The 22141-nt window shown below is 39.4% G+C and overlaps 1 protein-coding gene across 15 annotated transcripts in view; it reads left to right on the top strand.

Annotated features, from left to right (window-relative positions):
- MCTP1 (multiple C2 and transmembrane domain containing 1) overlaps window positions 1-22141 on the top strand; it is a 481548-nt gene that overhangs the window by 441559 nt on the left and 17848 nt on the right. For all 15 annotated transcript variants that reach the window (XM_031448470.2, XM_064482485.1, XM_031448431.2 and 12 more), the window contains one exon: window positions 19454-19563. In XM_031448470.2, coding sequence (XP_031304330.1) covers window positions 19454-19563 — 110 coding nt within the window. The remainder of the gene's footprint in view (window positions 1-19453; window positions 19564-22141) is intronic.

Raw genomic sequence — 22141 nt, 5'->3', positions numbered from 1 at the left:
TAAGTGTTTGCACTAATGTGTCAGATAAGCCCCTTCTCTGGCAGTGCTTGTGCTGCTACCAGGAAGCTCACTGAAATTGTATCTTACCTGCGCTGTCTCCCTCACGATATCTTACCTGACTGTTAGCATCAGGAAGGCAAGGAAGGCCTATGTCTGTTGTGCTTAGCATTCTCTTCCAGTGCTTGGTATAGTGCTGAACGGAGCAGACCCTCAATAAGTTAATGACCTCCTTCTGCTAGTCAAAAAAGTAATGTAGTGTCTTTTCCACCTGGTCTCAGTAAATCAGGTACAACTGCATAGTATATTTTTGCCAGTCAGAGCTTACCTCTGTTATCTTCTGAGAATGACTCAAAAGACATTCATGCAAAATTTTCATGTATTCTTTGTTTCTTGCAGTCTTGCATTTCAAATGTTTGCGTGCGTGTGTGTGTGTGTGTGTGTGTGTGTGTAAGAGGCCTGGCACTTTGGTTATAATCTTTGTAGATTAACTCTACAAGATTATGATTTGGGTTATGCTAAATTCTTAGAGTTAGCCTATATTTGTATTGCTTTTATTTATCTATATAGATGTGGGAACACATCTTACAATGGGATAGAATATTTGGATTCGGAACTGTGCTTCTGTAGCACTGTTATATGTGGTAGCCATTTGATTGAGTAACTAGTATTTGTCATTAATATTTCCATTAATCAAGTAATACCAATCATATTTTATAGATAAAGAAGCTGAAGCCTAGGTACACAAGGGCAAATCATTACCAAACCTCGGTCCAACATACTTAGGGGTTAGATACCTTGGACACATTGTATAAATAATATTAAAATTATTCTTTCAGTGTAGCCATTTTGGTGAAAATTGCCACTTAAGAAAAGTTCTACTTCATCTCATGGTAGTTTGGAGATTATTCCTGACCCCCCTGTGTTGTGTAATACTTCACTGCTTTGACCATTTCTATAGCCAGGGGAAAACTCTCCTTTTGTCTGATACAGATTATGTTTGCAATAATCCTCTAAATCAAAATGATTATCACTCAATACAAAACATAATGTAGACAAATACTTGATTAGAAAGAAGTGTAAAGACTGGCACTGTGGAGCTGCCATAGTAACTAGCCTGGGGCTGCAGATAGTCTTGAAAACACATGGGAGAGGAGAGCACGTCTGTGATGCGGCCTGGCAAGGAACCAGGCACCTCCGTGTCTTCCTGGTGGGAGCGGGAACTGTGCAGTCTCTTTTGGAAGGCAATTTGGCAGCAGGTATCAACATTACAAAAACACAAATCCTGTGGCCAAACAATTCCATTTTCAGAAGTTCCCCCTACAGATACATTTATACATGCGTGAAATTTTCACAGACAGGGTATTCTTTGCTTCTACTTTTTTGTAATAGCACAATGTTGGTAAGAACCTAAATATCCATTAAAGGAAAATTGATTTTTAAAATTATAGTAAGTCAACACCATGGACTATTATGCAGCTGTAAGAACAGTTACTTTCTTTTGTGCTTGTTTTTATTTTCCAAGTTTTACACAATGAACATGTACTGTTTTACGACTGGAAAGAAGTACAATAAGTGTTATAAGATTGCATTCTAAAAAAATTCATGTTGCTCGTGCCATGTCTATCTATAGAAGAATGAGCAGCTATTTTAATGAGGACTAGTGAGAGTTTGCATTTGATCAGCAGTGCTTACAGACATCCTGGAAGGGATGGTGGTGGTATGTAAGTGGCAGCTGGTACATTTAGTGAGTATTGGAGGTACATGAAGGGATAATTTGAATGCTAATTACAGTATCACTCTGCACTTAGGAGGGATCACAGAGCTAGGATTAGAGTTCTTTGAACAGAGTTATATTACATTGAGATCTTTTCTGTAACAGTAGAGCTGATTATTTTTTTCCTTGTTTTTGACTATAGACAGATCTAGGTTCTGGTCCCCATGTAGCAACTTACATACTCTGTGATTTTTCTAAGATTCTATTTTTCCATCTGCAAAATGAGGCTAATAGTGTGACATTTGCAGGGTTGCTCGCAAAGTGCATTTCTAATTCAAGTGGAGAGTTTAGCCTGGGACCTGGCATATAGAAGACTTCTAGGATGCCTCCTTCCTTCTCCCCTTTCTGCTTCTCCTACACCCATTACTGTGTCCTGAGTGTGAACAAAGAATTGAAAGTTGGTTTAGAAATAGGGAAGGGACTAATTTGTTAATCAGATATTGTACTTAATCCTACTAATGATCCTTTAAGATATGGATGGTCCCACTTTATTAATATGGGAAGGGAGTGTTGCCTGGGGAGCTGTGACCATCCTAAGACCACAGTGATTAGCATCTATGATGTGATGATACAAAATATACACAGACCCTCTGTGACAGCTAGAATTTTGTTCTATGGAAAGAAGATGGAAATCCTCTATCGATTGTATTGCTGTACCTGAGGACACTGGAGAACTTATTACATTAGTATAGGTTTTGGATGTTTGCCTAAAGCCACAAACCTTTTGCTGTCCACCTTCTAGCCCTGAGAAATTCCTCATCACTCATACAAGTCCCACAAATAAGATAAAGCAGGACTTTTAATGAAAAATTATCTGCTCTTCCTTGCTCTCTGACTTCAATTGCATTAAATTTTTTTTTCTAAAGACCAGATTCACAAAATGACTTTCCAAGGTGTTTTCCTAATAATTTTTAGCACTCTAAACACAACAGGCTTACTTAAATAAGAAAGTAGATGAGAATGATCAAATTTGTCATATTTGCAATAGATATAATTACTCTATAATTAGGCAAAATTAAACTTTACATTTAGACAGTATAGGTATAAGACTTTAATATATAAAAACAATTTTATAAAGCCTCTCTGAAATGACTAAATTTGTAAGTGACCAAAATGTTGATTAAATTTCTCAATTAAGATAATAGGGTACTAAGGTGAAAGACACAAACTGTTTAGATGGATGAATATTTTATCCTGAAAGAAAAAAGTCATAGAAATCAGCAATGTTAAAAAAAAAAAATTCTAAAACTATGCTTCTTAAGTGCAGCCACTGGGGATTAACTACCCTCCGCCCCCCGCACTGATGAAACTCCCAGGGCGTTTGCTCCTAAGTGTCTCTTCCACAAAATGACTACACTGACACCTGGCACCACTGTTTTACATTTTTACTTGATACTGCCTGTTATCTCTGCTAAGCTAAAGGGAATAAATAAATACCCATTTACTAAAGAAAAGCATTTAAATGAGACTCAGAAATAGAAAAACAAGAATGCCGAAATTAGAAGGAACACTTTGACGTTTGGACTAATAAAGTTAATAATAAAAATTCTTTTAAAAAATGTCAATTTATAACGTTGTCTTTGTTTCCCCCAGCTAACTGTCTGTCTGTCTGGAGAATGATACTTTTATTTGTATTTCTGCATAGCAGCAGTTTGGCTCAGATAAAATGTCTAATTCATAATATCAGTAGATGTGCCAAAAAGTCACACAAACCAGAAGGTTAAAAATAATTTCTATCAACTCTGCACAGTGTGTTTGAGGAAGAGCAGATTGTTGTAACTTTCCTGCTTACAATCAGGGCGCGTTCGTAAACAGGCATTTAAAGGTTTGTATACAACTGATACCATAGAAACACCAAAAATCGGGTAGGAAAAGTCAATATTTAGTGTACTCTATCTTCCAACACTCAAGGATAGTAATGAAAATAATAGTAATGATATTTCAATGGTAATAAGTAACATTTTTGATGACTTACTATATACCAAGAGTAGGCGAAACATTTTACAAATGCTGGGTCAATTTACCGTATTAGACTCGGAACAATCTTAAATCCCTCTAAGTATGCAGCAGTTTATTAAGCTCTGCAAGGAAATATACCTCAAATGATTTTCTTTGTCCTCCTGGAATATATACTCAAAGAAAAGCGCTAGAAGGAAATCACTCCCTCTTGCAGCTATTTCTCAGCTCCTATCTGTTGGAAGTTTTCTTCTTATGTTTTTAAAACAGATACTTGATTTTATATTGGTCAAGTTTTCATGCAATTAATGTGTGTGTATGTGTTTGGCTAGAGTTGCTAAAATTAACTGTGATCCAGAACTCGAAGTTGCTACAATTTTATCGCATAAGTTACCAAATGGTGATGAACATCTATGTCTAGTTCCCTTCCGAAATACCTGGGAACAGGGCGTTAGCAGGGAAGAAGTGGGGCTCACAGGGTAAGAGGAGTGGAACTTACAGATAGCCAGCGGGCAGGGGCATCTTTGTGAGATGCCTAGTGAGCTCCTCCTGCTACTAGGTATGGCTCTGATACTCACTCTGGGTCACCACGTGTGTGCAGGGCCTTCTCTGTCACCAGTTCTTTCAGCTTCCATCGAAAATAATTCTTCACTTTTATTTGATGCCGGCATCCCTGTGCAAACAGGACTGGGGGTAAGAGGTGCAGTCTGGCATATAGATCTGAGGGATGCTTGTTTCAAGAACCAGAACTAATAGAACACACTTTACTGAAACTCAAAGAGCTGTGGTGGAACAGTAGTAACCTTTTTTTTCCCTTTACTGTGACTAGTTGGATGCAGATGCATCTGAAGGTCAACAAAGATCCTCCTGTCCTTCTCAGGAGCAGCAAATAACTGCCTGATAGACAATATAGGTCTGATGGGCCATTCACATACGTTAGAGACTGATTTTCTGCCACCATGCCAGCATAATGAAACCAACCTAAATTACCTGTGACCTGGCCAAGTTCTAGATTGTTTATTCGGTTCCCTAGCCAAGAACTGTCTTGAGTCTCCTTAGAAATCTAAAGAGCCAGGAATAAAAAGCAGGAATCGGTGAGAGAGAAAGAAAAATAGAGCCATGTCCTCTTGTTCTTTGGCACCAGATTTTGGCTCCAGTGCAGGCTGCATGACCAGTTTTCCTGGGCAGGGTCTGGAGAGGTCGTCTTGATCTAAAAGCAGGGAATTTTTTTTTTATCCTTATAGGAATAAATCATGGCCATTGAACACAATTCAGGTTGAAGTGTTTTTAACAGTAAGTTATGTGACATCATTTTAAGCTTCATGAAAGGGGGTTAAATAAAAGACTGGCTAGGCAAGACTGATAAATTCTTAATTTTATTAAGGCAGTGAAAGAGGCTGAAATGCAAAATCGATAGTGAGCAGGACAGTGCAGAGCTCATGTAAATCACCCAACAGAGCGTGTGAACCGACCTGATAAAGTGTATTTCCCAGTGAAAAGACAGTTTCACACCCGCCAACCTCCTCCACCAACCGCTGCTCCTGCTCACTCTCAGCTAATGGTTTGCTGCCTGCATCCCTGAGAAAACAGCAGCCGTTAGGGACTCCCACATCTTCACATCTCTCTTCTGCCAAATCTCAGATCTACTTGATGCACACTGCTCTCTTACCTTCCCCCAGGTCACAAGGAGGAGGTATCCCTGCCTCCCCCTCCACGTGGGCTCTAGCCTATCCCTTCCATGCGTTGTTCCTGTAGTTAGTGGCCCTTTTCTGGAGCATCCCTTTCTCCTCAACACGAGATCACTCTAAGAGCAGTGTTCTACTGTAGTGGAGCACTTCTCACACTTTAATATGCATGTGCATCACCCACAGGTCTGGTTAAAATGCAAATCATAATTTAAGTAAGACTATATATCCTACCTTAAAAAAAAATCCCCACTTTTTACCCCACACACAAACTCACCAATACGCTCCCCATTTTTTGGTGGTCCCTTTACATCAAAACTTCGTGGGAGAGGTGTTTCCAATGTGTCTACTTTTCACTCACGTCCTCTGCTCAGTCCATCCAAAGCCCCCATCCCCACCACTGAGCTGAAATTGCTTCTGTCAGCATTTGCCGAATCCATTGGCAAGCCCATCCTGACCTCGCTGCAGAGTTTCAGAGGGGTTACCTTTCCCTCCTTCTTGAAACTACTTCTTTTGACTTCTAAGATGCCTCTTCCTAATTTTTCAGTCTCCTTAGCTGGCTCCCCCTGATCTGCTAAGTTTCATTGTGCTTTGGGGCTCTGTCCTTTCGCTGTTGGCTCCTTCTATTCCCATGACTCTAAATGTCTCCTAAATGCCAAGGATTGTTTCAAATCTCTATCTCTAGCCCTGACTAATGTATCCATCCATCTCCTGATGTCATCTCCTGGAGATCCAACAGGCACTTCCCATGGCCCCAGTGCAACTCTCCTTTGTCCCGAAGCTCTCTTCCTCTACCCTTCTCTAGCTCAATAAAACCAGCCTCAGGCACCCCATCCCTCAGCCAAGCATGTAAGCGTTCTTTGATTGCTCCTCTTCTCACCTAGCAGATCCAATCACTAAATGTGTCTATGGTGACTTTGAGACAGGAGGGAAGGGGGCAGGGCACAGCCATTAAAATAATTGACAGTGCAGTTAGCACCAACGTGATGGGAGATTCAGCTCCTGGTAGACCTTGAGCTTCAATGTACACTCACTGAAATACAGTAGCAGGCTAAATGGTACTCCACAGGTGCCGGGACAGTTTCAAGACTGACTATAAAAGGTCAAAAAGTGGGCTGTGGCCCAATTCCTGGGAATCCCAGCCCCTTCCCCAGAGTAGTTGGAATAATGCTCCCAGTTGTTAGCATATAAAGTGGCCAAGACCATAAAAACTAGCAACACTGCACCTGCAGGCCTCGCAGCCCCTCACCTTCTGAGCCGACCCGCACTCTGTCTCTGGAGCGTGTATCTACGTTTACTTTAAACTGAGCACCCAATCCCCACACCTCGTGGTGGCCTTTCTCTTTCCTTCTGAAACAGTGCGCACTGTGTCTATGGAGTATGTAGCTCTCTGAATAAATCTACCTTTACTCAGCTGTGGCTTACTCTTGAATTCTTTTCCTGTGCAAAGCCAAGGGCCCACACTTGGCGGGGCACATCCCCAGGACTTAACTGAGACCTGGGACATGGCCATCCTCTCGCACCACATTTTTTTCCTGTATCAATTTTACTTCCAGAACATCCTGGATATGCCTACCTTAGTCTAAGCTATCATCCCCTTGTGGACTACAACATAGCCACCTATCTTGTTTTTCCTCTACATTATGCCTAAATGTTCTTTAAAAAATGTAAATTAGATCATGTTACTTCCCTGGTTGACACACTGTACTGGCTTCCCACACTTAGAATAAAATCCCCACTGCTTACTTTGGTTTCCGAGGCCCTCTGTGGCACTGTCTGCTTCTCTGATACATTCCTACTCCACTCCCCGCTTCCTTGGCCCCCATGTTTAGGCGTCCTTTGTTTCCTCAAACAAGTTCGGTTCCTTTCTTTCTCCCTTAGTGCATTTGCACTGCCTGTACTGGTTCCCCTGATCTGTTTCTGGTTAGTTCCTTCCTTGTTCTGGTTATTGCCTGTTTGCTTCCAGGTTGATCCTCACGCACCCTTTTCTTGCAAACCACATTGTCCAGCTCCCTGGACAATGACTTTTAGAGGACTTGGCCAATGGGAGATGCTGGAAGGAGGGAAGAAGGTTGAGGGGAGAATTTCCTTCTCTCTCTCTGTGTCTTTCCTTTTTCTTCCTCCCTTCCCCACCTGCACCACCTCTGGGGTCACTTTCCAGGAGTGACTAGGTGCTGAATCTCCTTGGTGTTTCAGCTCCCCATCCGACAGAGACAGCTTCTCTTCCATAATCCCAAATACTGGCAAGCAGCCCCATCCCTGGCTCCAGCTCCTGCCATGGTTAGTCCATGTGGTCTAGCATCTCGGTCCCAGGAACATCCCTCCCTCAGGTAGCGGCTTCCTGCTCTGCCGATGGCTGTCACGCTCTTATTCTTAGCTCTTCCTTCCCCAGTACAGCTACCTCTCTGTGTTAAATTCTGTTTGTTTGAAATACCTAGAGTAGTTTCTATTTTCCTGACCAAAGTAAGTCTCAGCTTTGAGGTTGATCCTCAGAGTAGCCCTCCCTGACCTCTGGGTCACTCTCCAGCATGTGCACCTATTTCGAATCTCTTCATTGCATTTTCCCCTTCGTGTTATTTTTCTTCTTTGTTTGCTTATGTGTTTGTTGGGTTCTGTCTTATTTACACTGTAGCCCCAGAGTCTTGAATAGTGTCTTATATGTAGTTGGCATTCAATAAGTACATATTGAAAAAATGAATAAAGGCAATGGACTGAGATTTGGCTAAACAGAATACTGTTCAAATAGGGAGGTGATGTGAATGAAGTAACTGATCATTAGGCTTCTAAATACAAACTCCAAAAAAGGGAAGGGAAAATAAAGGAAAGAGGGGGGAAGAATAGGCAAACAAAAAAGAAAATAATTCCCCTTGAGTGGAAAGATAGTGGCGAGAAGGAAGCTAATCAGTATTTAGTATCTACTAATGTGCCAGTTGCTTTCGGTACATGGTTTCATTCTGTTCCCATATCAACACTAAGGTAGACATTATTTCCATTTTCCTGATGGGGAAACTGAGTACCTGAGAGGTTAAGTAACTTGTACAAGGTCACATGGCTGTGAAATGCCCATCGGGATTCCAGCCCACAGTCACCCTCTGCCTGATTAGGACAAGCCCAAGAAAGTACATCATAACCTGGATCCATGTCCATCCTGCTTTTATTTTAAATACAGAACAGTTAAAGGCAGGTACATAAACTACCCTGTGCAAAGGACGTATTTTACCCTATGAAACCAATGGCCATCTCCAGCATAAGAATTTGAGATACTTTTTCCAACTGATTCCCAGGTTTTTCTTGCCCTTTCTCACTTCCTTCCCCCTTTCCCCAAATAAACTGAAAGACAGACCATGATCCACACAAGTAAGTGAACAAAAAATATTGCCATCGGTTCAATGAAGCTGGCATTTTCTTCCAGGTTGACCTTAGAATGAGCCTGTTTCAGTGATTTAGTCTGTAGAAAGGAAGGGGTTCAGGAGATAGGCCCACCCCATATATCAGCAGCATCCCAGAGAGCACCAAGTTGCTGTTCAGGTATGTGCTACATATGGCATCAATAGAGCAAGATGGTCTAGTTCCCTCTAAATCCACCCGGCCCTTTATCTGTACCAACGTCACCTCTGTGTTGTTGAATTTCACTGAAGAGCCCTGTTACCTTCTTAAAGGGGACAACCGCGTTCTCAGTCTTGTCCTTGATTTCCTACATCATGCCCACGCCTGAAAATGATGGATGGTATTAGATTCTGCAGTTTATAGGGAAACTGAGGGAGAAAAGCCCCAAATGATGGAACGAATTGTTTTTTCCTAATACTAATCTCCCTTATTTGGTGGGTTCAAATCAGGCCATTAACACGACTTTGATATTGCTTTCTCCTGATTTGTTCTTAAGACCTTTTTCTATCCCCAAACATCATGCTCTCAGAGCACTGAAAACTTAGAGCAAACAAACAAATCATGGAAATTAAATAGCAATAAAACTGTTGTTGGCTTCATATAAAAAATATTATCCAGTATTTAAATGGCGATTATTTCCAGAAACTTGGCAATTGTAACCATACAAATGATGAAATTGATTCCAGTCACAGTCCATCTTTGTTTGGAAAGGAAATACCAGTAGTGTTTGAAAAATGGATTATTAAAGACCTTGATTTGCTGAAGGTGGCTCATATGTTCTGTTTGCTAACACAGCATCTTGTTGGAGAAAAAAAAAAAATAAGTGCAGCTTTTCCCTACCCCAGATTATTTTCACTACAGATCTTTAGAGCAGGAAATAAAAAACAGCTAATGGTTCATGGGGCATGTGGAATTAGTTTAAGCCAAGCCAAGCCTTGGTCCTGCTGACCGCCTCCTCTTTCCTGTGCTGTTTTGTCTATGCCGGCCTTAGAATACGTCAACAAATCTCTTTTAAGCTCAGATGGGAAGAAAGGATGGAGATTCTCTCTCTTTCTGTAAGGGAGTAATTTACAACAGATGTGCTTTTTTAGAAAGGTACAAGTTTGTCTTGTAAAATATTTGTAAAGAAAAATAGCCTCCGGATTTCACAAAGCAGTTCTTGCTTGGTCTTGGAGATGTCACAAAGAGCATTGCTTTCATAATACTAACGTGATTATTTTCTCACACAATTTGATTAAATTCAAGGTTAGTTTTTGAGAAGAGCTAAGCTGAAGTATCTAAAACAATGTAGTGAAGAAATACCATATGTGACTTGATGGCATTTTTGACAGTGACCTGACAGGAGCCCAGTTTCAGTCAGGAGACAGGGGTTCAAGTCCCAGGAACACTTTCCAACTAGTAATGGGATCCTAGCTTCTCCAAGCCTCACTTTCCTTATCAATAAAATGGGGAAGCCACCAGCCTCTGCTATCCAAGTGGGAAGACAAGTTAAAAGTGCTTTATAAAGTCCTATACAAAGGGAAATGACTTTCATAACAAATCCATTCAAGAGAACATCTTTAAGGTTCCACATCCTCATGCATATGCTTTTGTGTATATATAATAAAAGGACTCTTTTTTTTTTTTCTAATTAAAACCTATACTACTAAGTAGACTAGCAAGAAAGCTTGTGCTGTTTAAACAATAAATTCTGGGCCCGATTCAGCCATGAGGCTTCTTGAAGAACAAATCACTGATTTTAACGGGAAGTTTTACCTGCCTATGCATTGACAGAGAAAAGTCGCATGATAAAAAGGTGTGTCCAAGTATGACTAGCTTGGCCTTGGAGAATGTACAACTTTCAGCAGGCAGGGAATACTGTAAAGAGATGAACTGACTGCTCATCTTTCAGATCCCATGTCTCAGATGAGAACAAATATGGTTGGAGGCACCAAAGCAGAGAGAGTATAGCTTGGGGTAGAAGTCTGAGTTGGGATGACAGGCATCTGGTCTTTGGTTTCCTCATGTAGGGAAACTAACACCCATCACCCTTGTGTGACTGTTGCAAGGAGCGAGTAAGATGATACATGTGAAAGAATCTGATTGTATTACATGACAACGAAATTATATAAACATACTACTTCTTAGGTATATCGGAAATAAGGTGTTGTGGGGCATGATGGGGCGGCTGGTCAGTGAGCCAGTGACACACAGGTTGATGAAAGAATTTACAGAGATTAAGTGTAAGAATAGGAAGGAATTCACTAGAGTACACTGTCACAGACAACAGCAGGCCACACAGGTAAGCGGTGCCCGTGTGAGCGCCGGGATGGAAGTACAGGGCCGTTTATTGGAGGAGTTGGTGGTCACAAAGGGCTGAGGGCTGTGTAATTAGCTTGTGCACAAGTTCTGATTGGTTATAGGTGAGGTAAGAAGTTTAGGGTCTAGGAAGGGTGGTGGGGTTTATGACTCTGATAAGGTGGGTTGAAACCAGTCACCTAGATCTCCTTGATCTATTATGAGGTTGAGCACTACCCAGGGCTATCAGTTTGTTAGGGCAAACACACCCAGCAAAGGATGTACTTTATCTTTTGAGGAATTGCCAGCAGATATCTGAGAGCCCCGGAATGGGGGTTTGTTGGACTTTGAAGGACATCAGTTGACCCCACAGAAGGGAGAAAACTGTATGACACTTAGCATTGAAAAGGTTTTTTTTTTAATACTTTCTTTTCAGTCTCTTCAAATTAATAATATTAATGTCTTGTACGTACTGAGCACTTCCTATGTTCCAGACATTTGTCATAAATGCTTTAAATGGATTAAGCTCATTTCATTTTGCAACCATCAAAGGTAGGGTCTGTTATCATCCCCATTTTACAGATGAAGATACATAAATTCCTCAAAACCACATAGCTAGCAGGGAGGGTGTAGCTCAGTGCTAGAGCTGCTGCTTAGCATGAATGAGGTCCTGGGTTCAATCCCCAGTACCTCCATTAAAAAATAAAAAAATAAAAACCTAATTACCTCCTCCCACCCCCAAAAAACTCCACATAGCTAAGGAAATAATGGAGGCAGGATCTGAACCAGGCTTACCAACAGAGCCACTTAGTCAGAAACCCAGTCATCTTCTAAGACTCTGGTCATCTAACATAACATCCTCACAGCCTTCTCTAAATTCTCCGTTGCCCTCTCACCTGTGCATCTGAATGCCAATCAGATTTAAAAACAAATTTGGAAATGAAACAAATGCTTTCAAGAGATGTTTAAAAACGCATACATGTACACACAAGTTTTTCGTTAGAAATTGGGATAAAGAACTCGCCTGGCATTGCTGTTTGGATTCAGAAACAAGCCAGTGTGTCTGTTTCCTGTGGTCACTCAGCTTACAGTACGGAACCCATAGGAAGGGCTGGAGAAATCCCATCTGCCAGCAAGGTCCTCAGATAAGCTTCTGAATGGCTCTGAGGGGCAGAGTCGATTCCACACCATTGTTATCTTCCTTGTAAAATGGCTAATTTGTCACCAGAAGGGATTTTAGGACACACCTTACTTAACCTTTTTTTTTTTTTTCAAATGAGGTCTAAGGACTGGCAGTGACTTGTCCTAGGCCACCCTAATCCTGAGTATGTGTTCACATTTTCAAAACCTTTCCACAGTGTGTTCATTCTGATTTTACAGAAAACTCTGCGAGGCATACACATTCGTATCTCAACACAATCCGAGGTGAAAGAATCCTTTGTCACTCATCTTCCTGTCTGGTTACTTGGGAACAGCAGCCTCGCAGCTTCTGTTGTGGCTTCTATCAAGCTGAGCCCAGAACCAGGCCCACTGGCCCTTTCACAAGAGTCTGTCTGAAAGCAGAGCTGCTCCTGGGACGGAAAGCCTGGAGACGGGGTGGTCTGTAGAGCCGCTCTCTGCAAAGTGTACTTCCTGCCTGCTGGCCAGGAGGTTTAAGTCAAAGGTTTTGATACTGATATATGGTCCTAACCTTTCAAGAGCTTTCAAGAACTGGTAGAACAGTTATAAGGAGTTTTTTATAAATCATTAGGAGGAGGGAGATTTGCAAGTCCCTTAGGGCCTCCTTGATGAGGGGTTTGCATAGCAAGAAATGTGGCTCCAGGGAACTTGCCCTCTGGCCCACAGGCCACAGGTACACCTGCATCCCTGGGTGCTTTCCATAAGGTTTATTTACGGTTAGATTGAATGGAAATTCAACAATTTTATGCATACCCTTTTACAAATAATAATGACTTTTGCTTAATTAGAACTTAACACAGGTAGTTAACAAGTTTTGTTTTTGCCTTGACTTCAAGTCATTTTTCTTTCTCATCTAAGCTGTGTTCCTTCCCTTCCTCGTATTCACCGCCAGGCTCTCTCCATCACCTCCCTATCCTCCTTCCCTCCATGGGGTGTCTCGTCTTCAAGTGGTCCTCTCCCCCTTCTCTTCCCTCAGTCTCCTCTCTTTTTTCTTTCTTCTTTTCCTTGTTCTCTATCTTCTCTTTCTTTCCTCTCTTCTTCCCCCTTCGTTTCCTTCTATTTCTTTCTTTCTTTGACTCTCATCATAACCTTAGCAGTACCAGCTGCTGTTTTTAAATGCCTGCTGTTTACATTGCCTAGGCCAGGGGATACCTCTTTTCAAATTTTTGTTATTTTATAGTTACCTTCAAAGTTACATGCAAAATGTATAACATTAAACTAACAAGGCAAGGCACAACTAAATATGATTAAAAATTAGGAATAGGTAAATGCTCATTCTGAGGGGCAAAAAAGCATAGAGTCAGCAGAAGGGAAGACAATCTTCTCAGTGTAACATTATAAAGAATCTGCCATCATTTTCTAAAATGGAATCTGACAAGTTAACACTAAGTCATCTCGGGCAAAACTAAACATGCATAAAAGGTTTCCTGTATTTGGGGATTCTCTCTAATTTTGTTTGTCTTTCTAAAATTTTGTTTTTAATATAAACAAAAATAGGTAAAAATAATTTGAATTCTCTTAATAAGGAATTGTATCTATAATTTTATTATTGCTGCTACTACCACTACTAATAGACAGGCATTTTACTAAACACCCTACAGGCTTATCCTATTTAACTTAGTCCTCTTTATAACTCTGAGATATAAATGTTTTTGACAATTGTTTTATTCTCTAAGAGAAAATACACTATTTTAAATGGTGTCCATATGTCCTCTTAACCTTAACTATCTCAGAATCCTTCTATGTTTCAATGGAGAGTTCCTATTTTCAAGGTTAATATCAGGAAGAGAGCCAAGGCACCAAGTAATCTGGGTAAAATTTGATACAATAAAAACTAAGTAAGACACTGGGATAAGACTCAGGAGTCTCTGTGAGTTGCTAAGTTGCTCTCTGTGAGAATTTCAGTATTCCAGATTTCAGGCTGACAGGTGGTTTTCTGTATCTAAAAAGGAAGGAATATTGGCAAAGAGAAAACATTTCACCACTTTGTATGCCTTTAGTCTATCTCTCATGTCTTATATACTGCCATAGGTTAGAAATATAGACCAGAGAGGAAGTCCTGTCTTGCAGGGCATTTTACTAAGAGAGTTATGCAGCAAAACCATCTTTAGCATAAAAAATAAATCACATGAAACAAACATATTCCAAACACAATTGTATACTTTGTGCTGTGTGAGGCTCTTCGCTCACAGAAGAGCTGTAGTCAACAATAAACTGTAACAATTTTGTCTCATAGCAAATATCAACCTTACTGCTCACCTTTTGCTAGAGCTTACATAGAAAGACTTTAAAGGAAAAGCAAAATTATGATCCTGAGTAGCTCTTTGAGGTGGCAAATCTGCATGCTTCCTCCGGGAAATAATAAGTAAGGTGGAATATGCCCTGGTTTGCTGGGACAGTTCTGTTTTACTTTCATCCTGATGTAAGACTTAATAGCTCCCCCTTTATACTATCAAGACACATTCTCACCCTACAAAGAAAGTGAAATAACATTAATTTTATAACAATATTTCGAGCAAACATATTCTACATACCCAATATGATCGATACAGCACAGGTGTTCAACAGATTCATTTTCTGTACCGTCAGGCAGGCTGACAGTGACCTCTTTGGCATTAATAACCACGGCAGGATGCAGCTGGGTGCACGAAGAACCCAAGCCCACAGTACACATCCCCTGACACCTGTCACTCTGGCTTCTTCCGATTTGGAACAGAATCAGTGAGTAGGGGCACTTGTCATTTTGGCTTGAAAGTCAATGAATAGGATTCTCCAAATATATAAGGAGCACATATTCATTCTTTACGTCTTTAGATTTTCCTAAATATCCCACAGCTAGGAAGTAGATATTTCTTTGGAAAAAAAATCTACTTAACTTTCTGTTGTGACATGTTATAGTAAAATAAGTGAATATGAATCACTATCATTCAAGTTTGTACTTATTGGTATTTTGTGGACTAGTAAAAACAGCAAGATCTTTAAAAATTATATAGAATCATTAGAAAAACTTGTACAGTATAAATCTCACATGTTTTCAGATTTATAGTTATAGCTCTTTTTTATGGGTAATTTTTTTTTACATCTTCAAAAGAAACCTTAATAATGTATTAAAAAAAAAGTGTCACTACCAAGCCTTTGGATGATTAACTACCCTATGATATTTCTTTCATCCAAGCTGGTTTATAAAGGAAAGCAAAAACGACAATAAAAGAAATGTACCAATTTATTCTCTACTAATAAAGTATTGAACATTAGCGAAAAAAGTGTGAAATATTGGAATGCAACACAGAGCAATTCCATTACCTAGTGCAGTTTTGGGTCATATACTGTATATAAAGAGTAATTACTTCATTGGCTGGAGACCACAGTGGAAGAATACAGAATTTGATGAAAGAGATTTTAAAATAAAAATTTTATCCCAAAGTATTTGCTTCTCAAAACTTTGCCAACATTTACAGACCATTTTATTTTGGATTTTGGTGGCCAGGAGTGAGGGGCTTGAGGGTGGGACGGGCGTATGGAAGAAAGAAAGAAAATTAAAAGTGAGCAGATTTTTAAAAAAACTCTTTAGCCAATAATAATACACCAGTACTTGCATTTAAAGTATCTACTGAAAAACAGCCTTTGTAGGTGCCTGAAAAGACATACCTTACTAATGAAGATTCCGTACTTCATGTTTGCACACTGCATTGCTGACATCAAATCTGGTGGTTTCTAATATATCTGCCACCTTTGAATCAAGTTTCTGGATTTTATTTTCTTGCTGATCACAGTATTTACAGGAATAAGTTTCTAAATGTTTGCAAGTCTTTTCTTCTTGTTTCTCTCACGGGGATTCTGGGTAGGAACTGAAAGATTCCTGGGTAGAAATGGGAAGGTCACATGGTATATCACACAGAGAACAGATTCTGGAGTTGGCCGGTTGTGGTCCTAATCCAAGCTCTGTCACTTTTCTGTGAGCCTCAGTTTCCTCTTCTATAAAGTGGGGAAAAAAGTCTACATTGTAGGATGGTTGTGAGGATTGAATGAGCTATGTGAACAGCACATTACAGTGCTTAATGAGTGTCTATTTACACTTTGCTTTTGTCCTAAAAATAATTTAGAACACAAAAAAATACCTTAAGAAAAAATAGATAAACCTTGTAAAGTCGTGCCCAGTGAGTACCAGTTCATTCATGTCTTCTACACATGTTACTTTAATAATGATAATGGGGAAAATCAGGGAATTATTTTGATTATAAAAGTGAAACATACTAATTGTAAAGAATTTGAATATTTCAGGAAGGTGTGAAGAAGGTAAACATCCATTACCTTTAATATTTTGACACATTTCCTTCATCTTTTTTCCAACCTAGCCATTTCAAGGAAAAGTTAGGATTGTACTCTATCACATTTACTTCCCAGTCTTTTCATTTTCTATTAGATCATAAACATTGTCATTGTCTTTAAGCAGTATTTTGTGATTTTCTTATAGTCTATCAGTTGTATGTAACACAATCCCACCCAACATGTTAGTGACTTTTCTTTTTTTAATAATACATATAAATGTAATGAATTTTTTTCAGATGTTTATTGAATATATTGGAAATCCCACCCCTTGATTTGTCATACTTGTTGAAATCTTTTCCCATGTAATCTTTTAAATTTATGATGAATTTTGACAAAATAACTTTTAAATTTTATGTAACTTTTGCTAGCAATTCTTCTTTGTGGTTTCCCTTACTGCTTGTATGTTTAGAAAGTTCTTTCCTATTCCAAGGACAGTAAATAACTTACCTATATTTTCCTCTATTTTTATAACTCATTTTTAGCTTTTCACTTTTTAATTAATCTAGAATGTATTTGGGGTACCTTAATTTGAGGTAGATGGTGGGGTACATTTGAGCTATTTCAGATAGGTTTAATAATCTACTAAGGTAGGATTTAACCTAATTTTCCCCCAATAGTTAAAACAATTGCCTAGTAACAGTACTTCCTTCTTTATAATAGATTTATGATGGTGTTTTATCATGCAGTGATCTCTTTTTCAATGCTTATCTTTCGTATCTTAATTACTGAAGTATCTGGTACAATAAATGCTTTCTCATTATTTATCTTTTGCAAACATTTCTTGATTATAGGTACTCATTTATTTTTCCAAACAAATTTTAAAAACACTTTATCAAATCCTTCCCATTTCATTCCACTCGAAACACATTAGGATTTGCTTGAAGTTGCATTAAATCTTTATGTTCAACTAAAAAAAAATACATTCTTTTAATATTCAGTATTCCAGTGCAGAAACATAGTATCTCTAATTTCTTAATATAGATTCTGTACATTTCTTGTTAAGATATGGCTAAGTATTTTCCATTTTATTGCTATTGTGAAAGAAATATTTTTCACATTATTTCAAGCTGGTAAGACATTATTCTCAATGAACTTTTTATTGTATAACCAGCATGCTTCGACTCCAGCTCTATTTATTCTGCATTTAAAAAAATGTTTATGAGAGCACTTTACTTCATAGTGAAAAATGAACTGAGATGGTGCTTGAGAGAGGACACTGAAGGCCATGGAGATTATTAGAGCAGACTAACTTTGTAATTATGGAAGGAGCCTCTGGTTATCCATGTTATTTAAAAATGTACAATTAATTGCATAGGTGAAATGAATGCATTTTGCGTTATTACTGGGGAGGGGAAAAAAGACAAGAAATTGATGCACCCCTGTCATAATGACAAGTGAAGGGCGACTTTTGAAGACTGTGGGGACTCTGAGAGTGTGTAATTGTTCCTTATACTTTGAGCCTTATGTATCTCGTCTACCTCATTGCCTGACAGTCCGTTTTGGCATAAGCAAGATGAATAATGTAGACAGTATCTCCCATGGGAATTGAATTTGAAATGAAGGCTCTAAGTAACTGGTATCTAAAGGTTATGTTATAAGACTGGCATCCATGTCCTCAGTCCCACTGTACCCTGTTGTCCTCACACACGTCATTCACTTACCCTCGGTTTCTAAGGTGGCAGGATGCCAGCCCCAGCCAAGTGTTCACAGTGCAAAGTGCTTTAGACTCTTCTGAAATAAAGTCAGTATGTAAATGTGCAACATGACGACATTATTATTCTAGCTTCCTGGCTGCTTTCAGCCAGCACTGACTGCCACATGAGGTCTCAAGTGTTCTGGCACAGTGTGCGAGTGTTCAAAAGAAGTTAAAGGAATGAAATTGGATCTACATTTCCATAGATATTCAAGCTGGCATGGGGGAATGGAGTCATGGGTTGGATGGTCTCCACCAAACAGTCTAGGCAAGTGCCTGTGATGCCAGGCTACTAAGCAGAATTTTCCATCGTGAAAGGCCACCATGATTTCTTCCTCTGGGTCTAAAATTACAAAATGTGCACATTTCCCCTCGGCTGACACCACTCTCTGGATGCTTTATGCTCAGTCCTCACCTGCCCATCCCCTGGAGCACACCAGCTTTGCTTAAATCCAGCCCAAATTTTAAAATGGAGAATTAAATAAAAAGAGGGGAAAAAATCCCTAGTTCGAACCCTGACTAATATAGCATGAAATATGTGACTATTATTCTCAAGATGGGGGCTAAGATCTCACTGTGATCTTAGCTACTTAAGGTGCTGTTTAGGAAGGGTCCACTTACTGGATTTCAGATGATCTTGTACGTATGTATGTATGTATGTATGCATGCATGCATGCAGTTTTCATTGCTCATGAGTCTTCTTACTTGCACCCAGCATCCTTGCTGTTAAAATATCTGAAGCCAAGACCAAACTTAGGTCTATTGGTAATGGGGCAAGAAACTGGGTCTGCCAAGTCTTACAAGTCATGGTGGGTCCCAGGTCAGCACAGATTCCAGATTTGGTCATTCTGAGACCTGATCTCGCCCTTACATCTTTACACCTCCCCTCCCCCTGGCTGAAATGTTCCTGTTCTTCAGGGCAAGAGCAACAGAGTCTCAGTCTTGGGCTTTGCAGCCACTTTTCTACTTAGGCTGATAATGCTGGGTACTCTTCCTCCTCCACCTCCGATGATACTGGGAAGTTTTCATGGGCTTTATGTATGCATTTATATATATGCAAAAATGAAATTTAAGTTAAAAATGTAAGAGTGGGACAATTAAAAGAATTCAAGCACTGAAGAATATCTTTACTCATAAAGTCTCTTTCTCTCTCTCTTTTTTATTGTATTTTAGGACAGTGAAAAAAAGGGATTTATAAATAAAATCTATGCCATCCAGGAGGTATGCATCAGTGTCCAGAATATCCTAGATGAAGTGGCTTCCTTTGGCGAAAGGATAAAGAAGTGAGTGATGCTGACATGTGAGCCCTGGCCTTCTGTGGGACAATGTCCATTTGTTTCTCAGAGGGTGAAAAGCCATATTCTTTCTGACAGGGGACACTTTTTCTGGGTGATGTATCACTCAGTTTCATCATTATTTACTTTGTTTCTGCCAGTCTTTGGTTTTATGAAAGTTCCGTCAATTTCCTTCCTGGAAATTTAGAACATATTGGTTGGAAAGAAGTCATACTTGTAGCTTTGAAGAAATAACACCGTCCTAAATTTTCTCACATTTTCAGTGAAACTTTGTTCTTATGCAGAATATGAAATCGTGATAGGAAAAAAAAAAAAAACTAAGCTAAATAAGGATTTCAGGTAATCAAGACACACCTGCATTTTATTATTGGATGAGTTATATTTTCATGAAGTTACTCTAAATTTTTAAAATACTATATTTTATATATAGCACCCTGCAAAAATATTCTTTCAATTTTGTGGATTTAAATAGCTGAGATCATAATCACAGATAAAAGAAGCTAATGCTTTTAGAAAATAAACATAAATTTATAGTTTTAAAAAAACTTAATTTTTTAAAGGAAGAAAATATAACTTCATTGAGATCTAATGTAAAATTAAGAAACTTATATTGTGTTTTACTCTAAGTTGTTTTATTTACTAATATATTTTTTTAAGAAACTTTCATTATAAAAACGGTAAGGCAGATTTATAATTAATTATCAGTAAACAAGATACTAAGGCCTCATATTACTAAACTATGTGAAAAGTGGCCTACATAATGATTTTTAAATGGTCTTTTCAAGAGGGGGTGCTGTATATCTGGAAAAGCCTACATTTTCCCAGTTTCATGTATCGATTCATTGTTTATTATTCATAACCAGAAGTGTTCTGCAGATTTGGGTAACCTTAGGCATACACAGAAGTTGAAAGGAGTAAATTATTTACACTAAAGGTGTGAGTCATTCATCTGGTGCTTTTCATGTTTCAAGGGATAATGCATTTTATTTTGTGTATTTTTTTAATACATTTCCACATGTGCATAGGTGCTGACTTTCCACTTTCTTATATCGGATTAGACAGAACAGACTCTCTCTCACTCCCAAATGTGCCTCTGAGCAACATTCAGTCTTAGACTTCTGAAGACTGATTTCCACGTCTTTTCTTTTTCTCCATGTTATTTCCAGCTCGTAGACTGTTCCCCTGCTCTCTACAACCTATCCGCTGACACATTGTGTGAAGTCCCAAACGGGGCATTTCCCTATTGAGTGTTGTCCTTTCTCTGAGGTACCTGACAGAAACCTCTCATTTATACCAGAAGATCCTGGGGGCAGCTCTGAGGTCACGATGGTGAATACCTGAGTGGGAGAGGCTGCTTCATAACACTGGGTGGTAGGAGACCTCAGAACAGGTGCTGGGCTGGAAAACATTATGGCCAATTGAAGGACACCACCAGATCCTGGCTGTGGACCAGTCTTGGGAAAAACTGGGTTGTGCAGAACTTTCCAAGGTATAGCCAGGAATTGGTTGAGGTATAGGAACAGCATAGGATCCAGTGAGTCTTGTAGGAGCCATCTTTTCTGCACAATGTTTGGAATAGTGAAAAAGAGAAACTCCTTTGGGGTCACATAGGGTAAAATGCATCTATCCAGAAAGCAGATTCAGAAGCAATCTTTAAGTACAAAATGAAAGCCTTCATAATTACCACATCTTGTTACTAAATAATCATTCCAGAACTTTCTTGAATTGTGTCTCTTTTGGGGTGTAAGATCATATTCTAGATTTAGATTCCATAATGCACTGTGGAAATAGAAAAGGGCAGTCTTTTTTTTCCCTGACATTAACTACACTGCTATTCTTTGCCATTTATCCTTCCAAGAGGAGTAAGGAGAACACAGGGAGCACTGCCGTGAGCCTGCCCAGAAGGAGGCAGGGCCCCCGCACATGGAGTGGTGGAGGGATGGCTCTGAGCTGAGCCACAGGAAAGCAAGCAGATCCTAAGCCTTCTGTTCTCTCCACAAGCAGGCAGAGGCAAGGAAGTATAGGTGTCAGTGAAGGAGGAGAGGCATCCTTTTCCTGGTGACAGTTACAGGACATTCATTCTGGCCACAGGAGGAAGAAAACATGACAGAAAAGCCAGACCCCAAGAGTTACAAACTCTAAAAATGAGATAAGCAGATTGATCCAGCTTTGGCTCTTTTACTAGAAAAAAAGCATTTTTAGGAAACATTTGACCTAGAGAGAGATGAAAAGCAAGCCATATGCCACAAAGCTAAGGAATAACTCTTAAGTGATCTGCTGAAGGGCAGTGCATGAGAAAAATCTCTTGACAGTCATCCTTTATTGGAACAAAACCTGCCCTGGAAAACCCCACCCTAAGTGAATATAACATTCTTTATCAGGAAATTATAAGAAATAAAAAACACTGACATTTATTTATCCACGTCATGTACAATTCCGTATTTTCCTGAGGTGTCTTTAGGGCCCATCTCATGGCTTTATAAAAAGAAATGCCATACTTTAGACTCCGAGAGTTGATCAGTTCCAGTAATACCACTTGGATTCACATAAACATGTTACCATCACT

This window comes from Camelus dromedarius, chromosome 3 (genome assembly GCF_036321535.1).
Source record: "Camelus dromedarius isolate mCamDro1 chromosome 3, mCamDro1.pat, whole genome shotgun sequence".
NCBI lineage: Eukaryota > Metazoa > Chordata > Mammalia > Artiodactyla > Camelidae > Camelus > Camelus dromedarius.
This window is presented reverse-complemented; position numbering and strand designations above follow the sequence as displayed.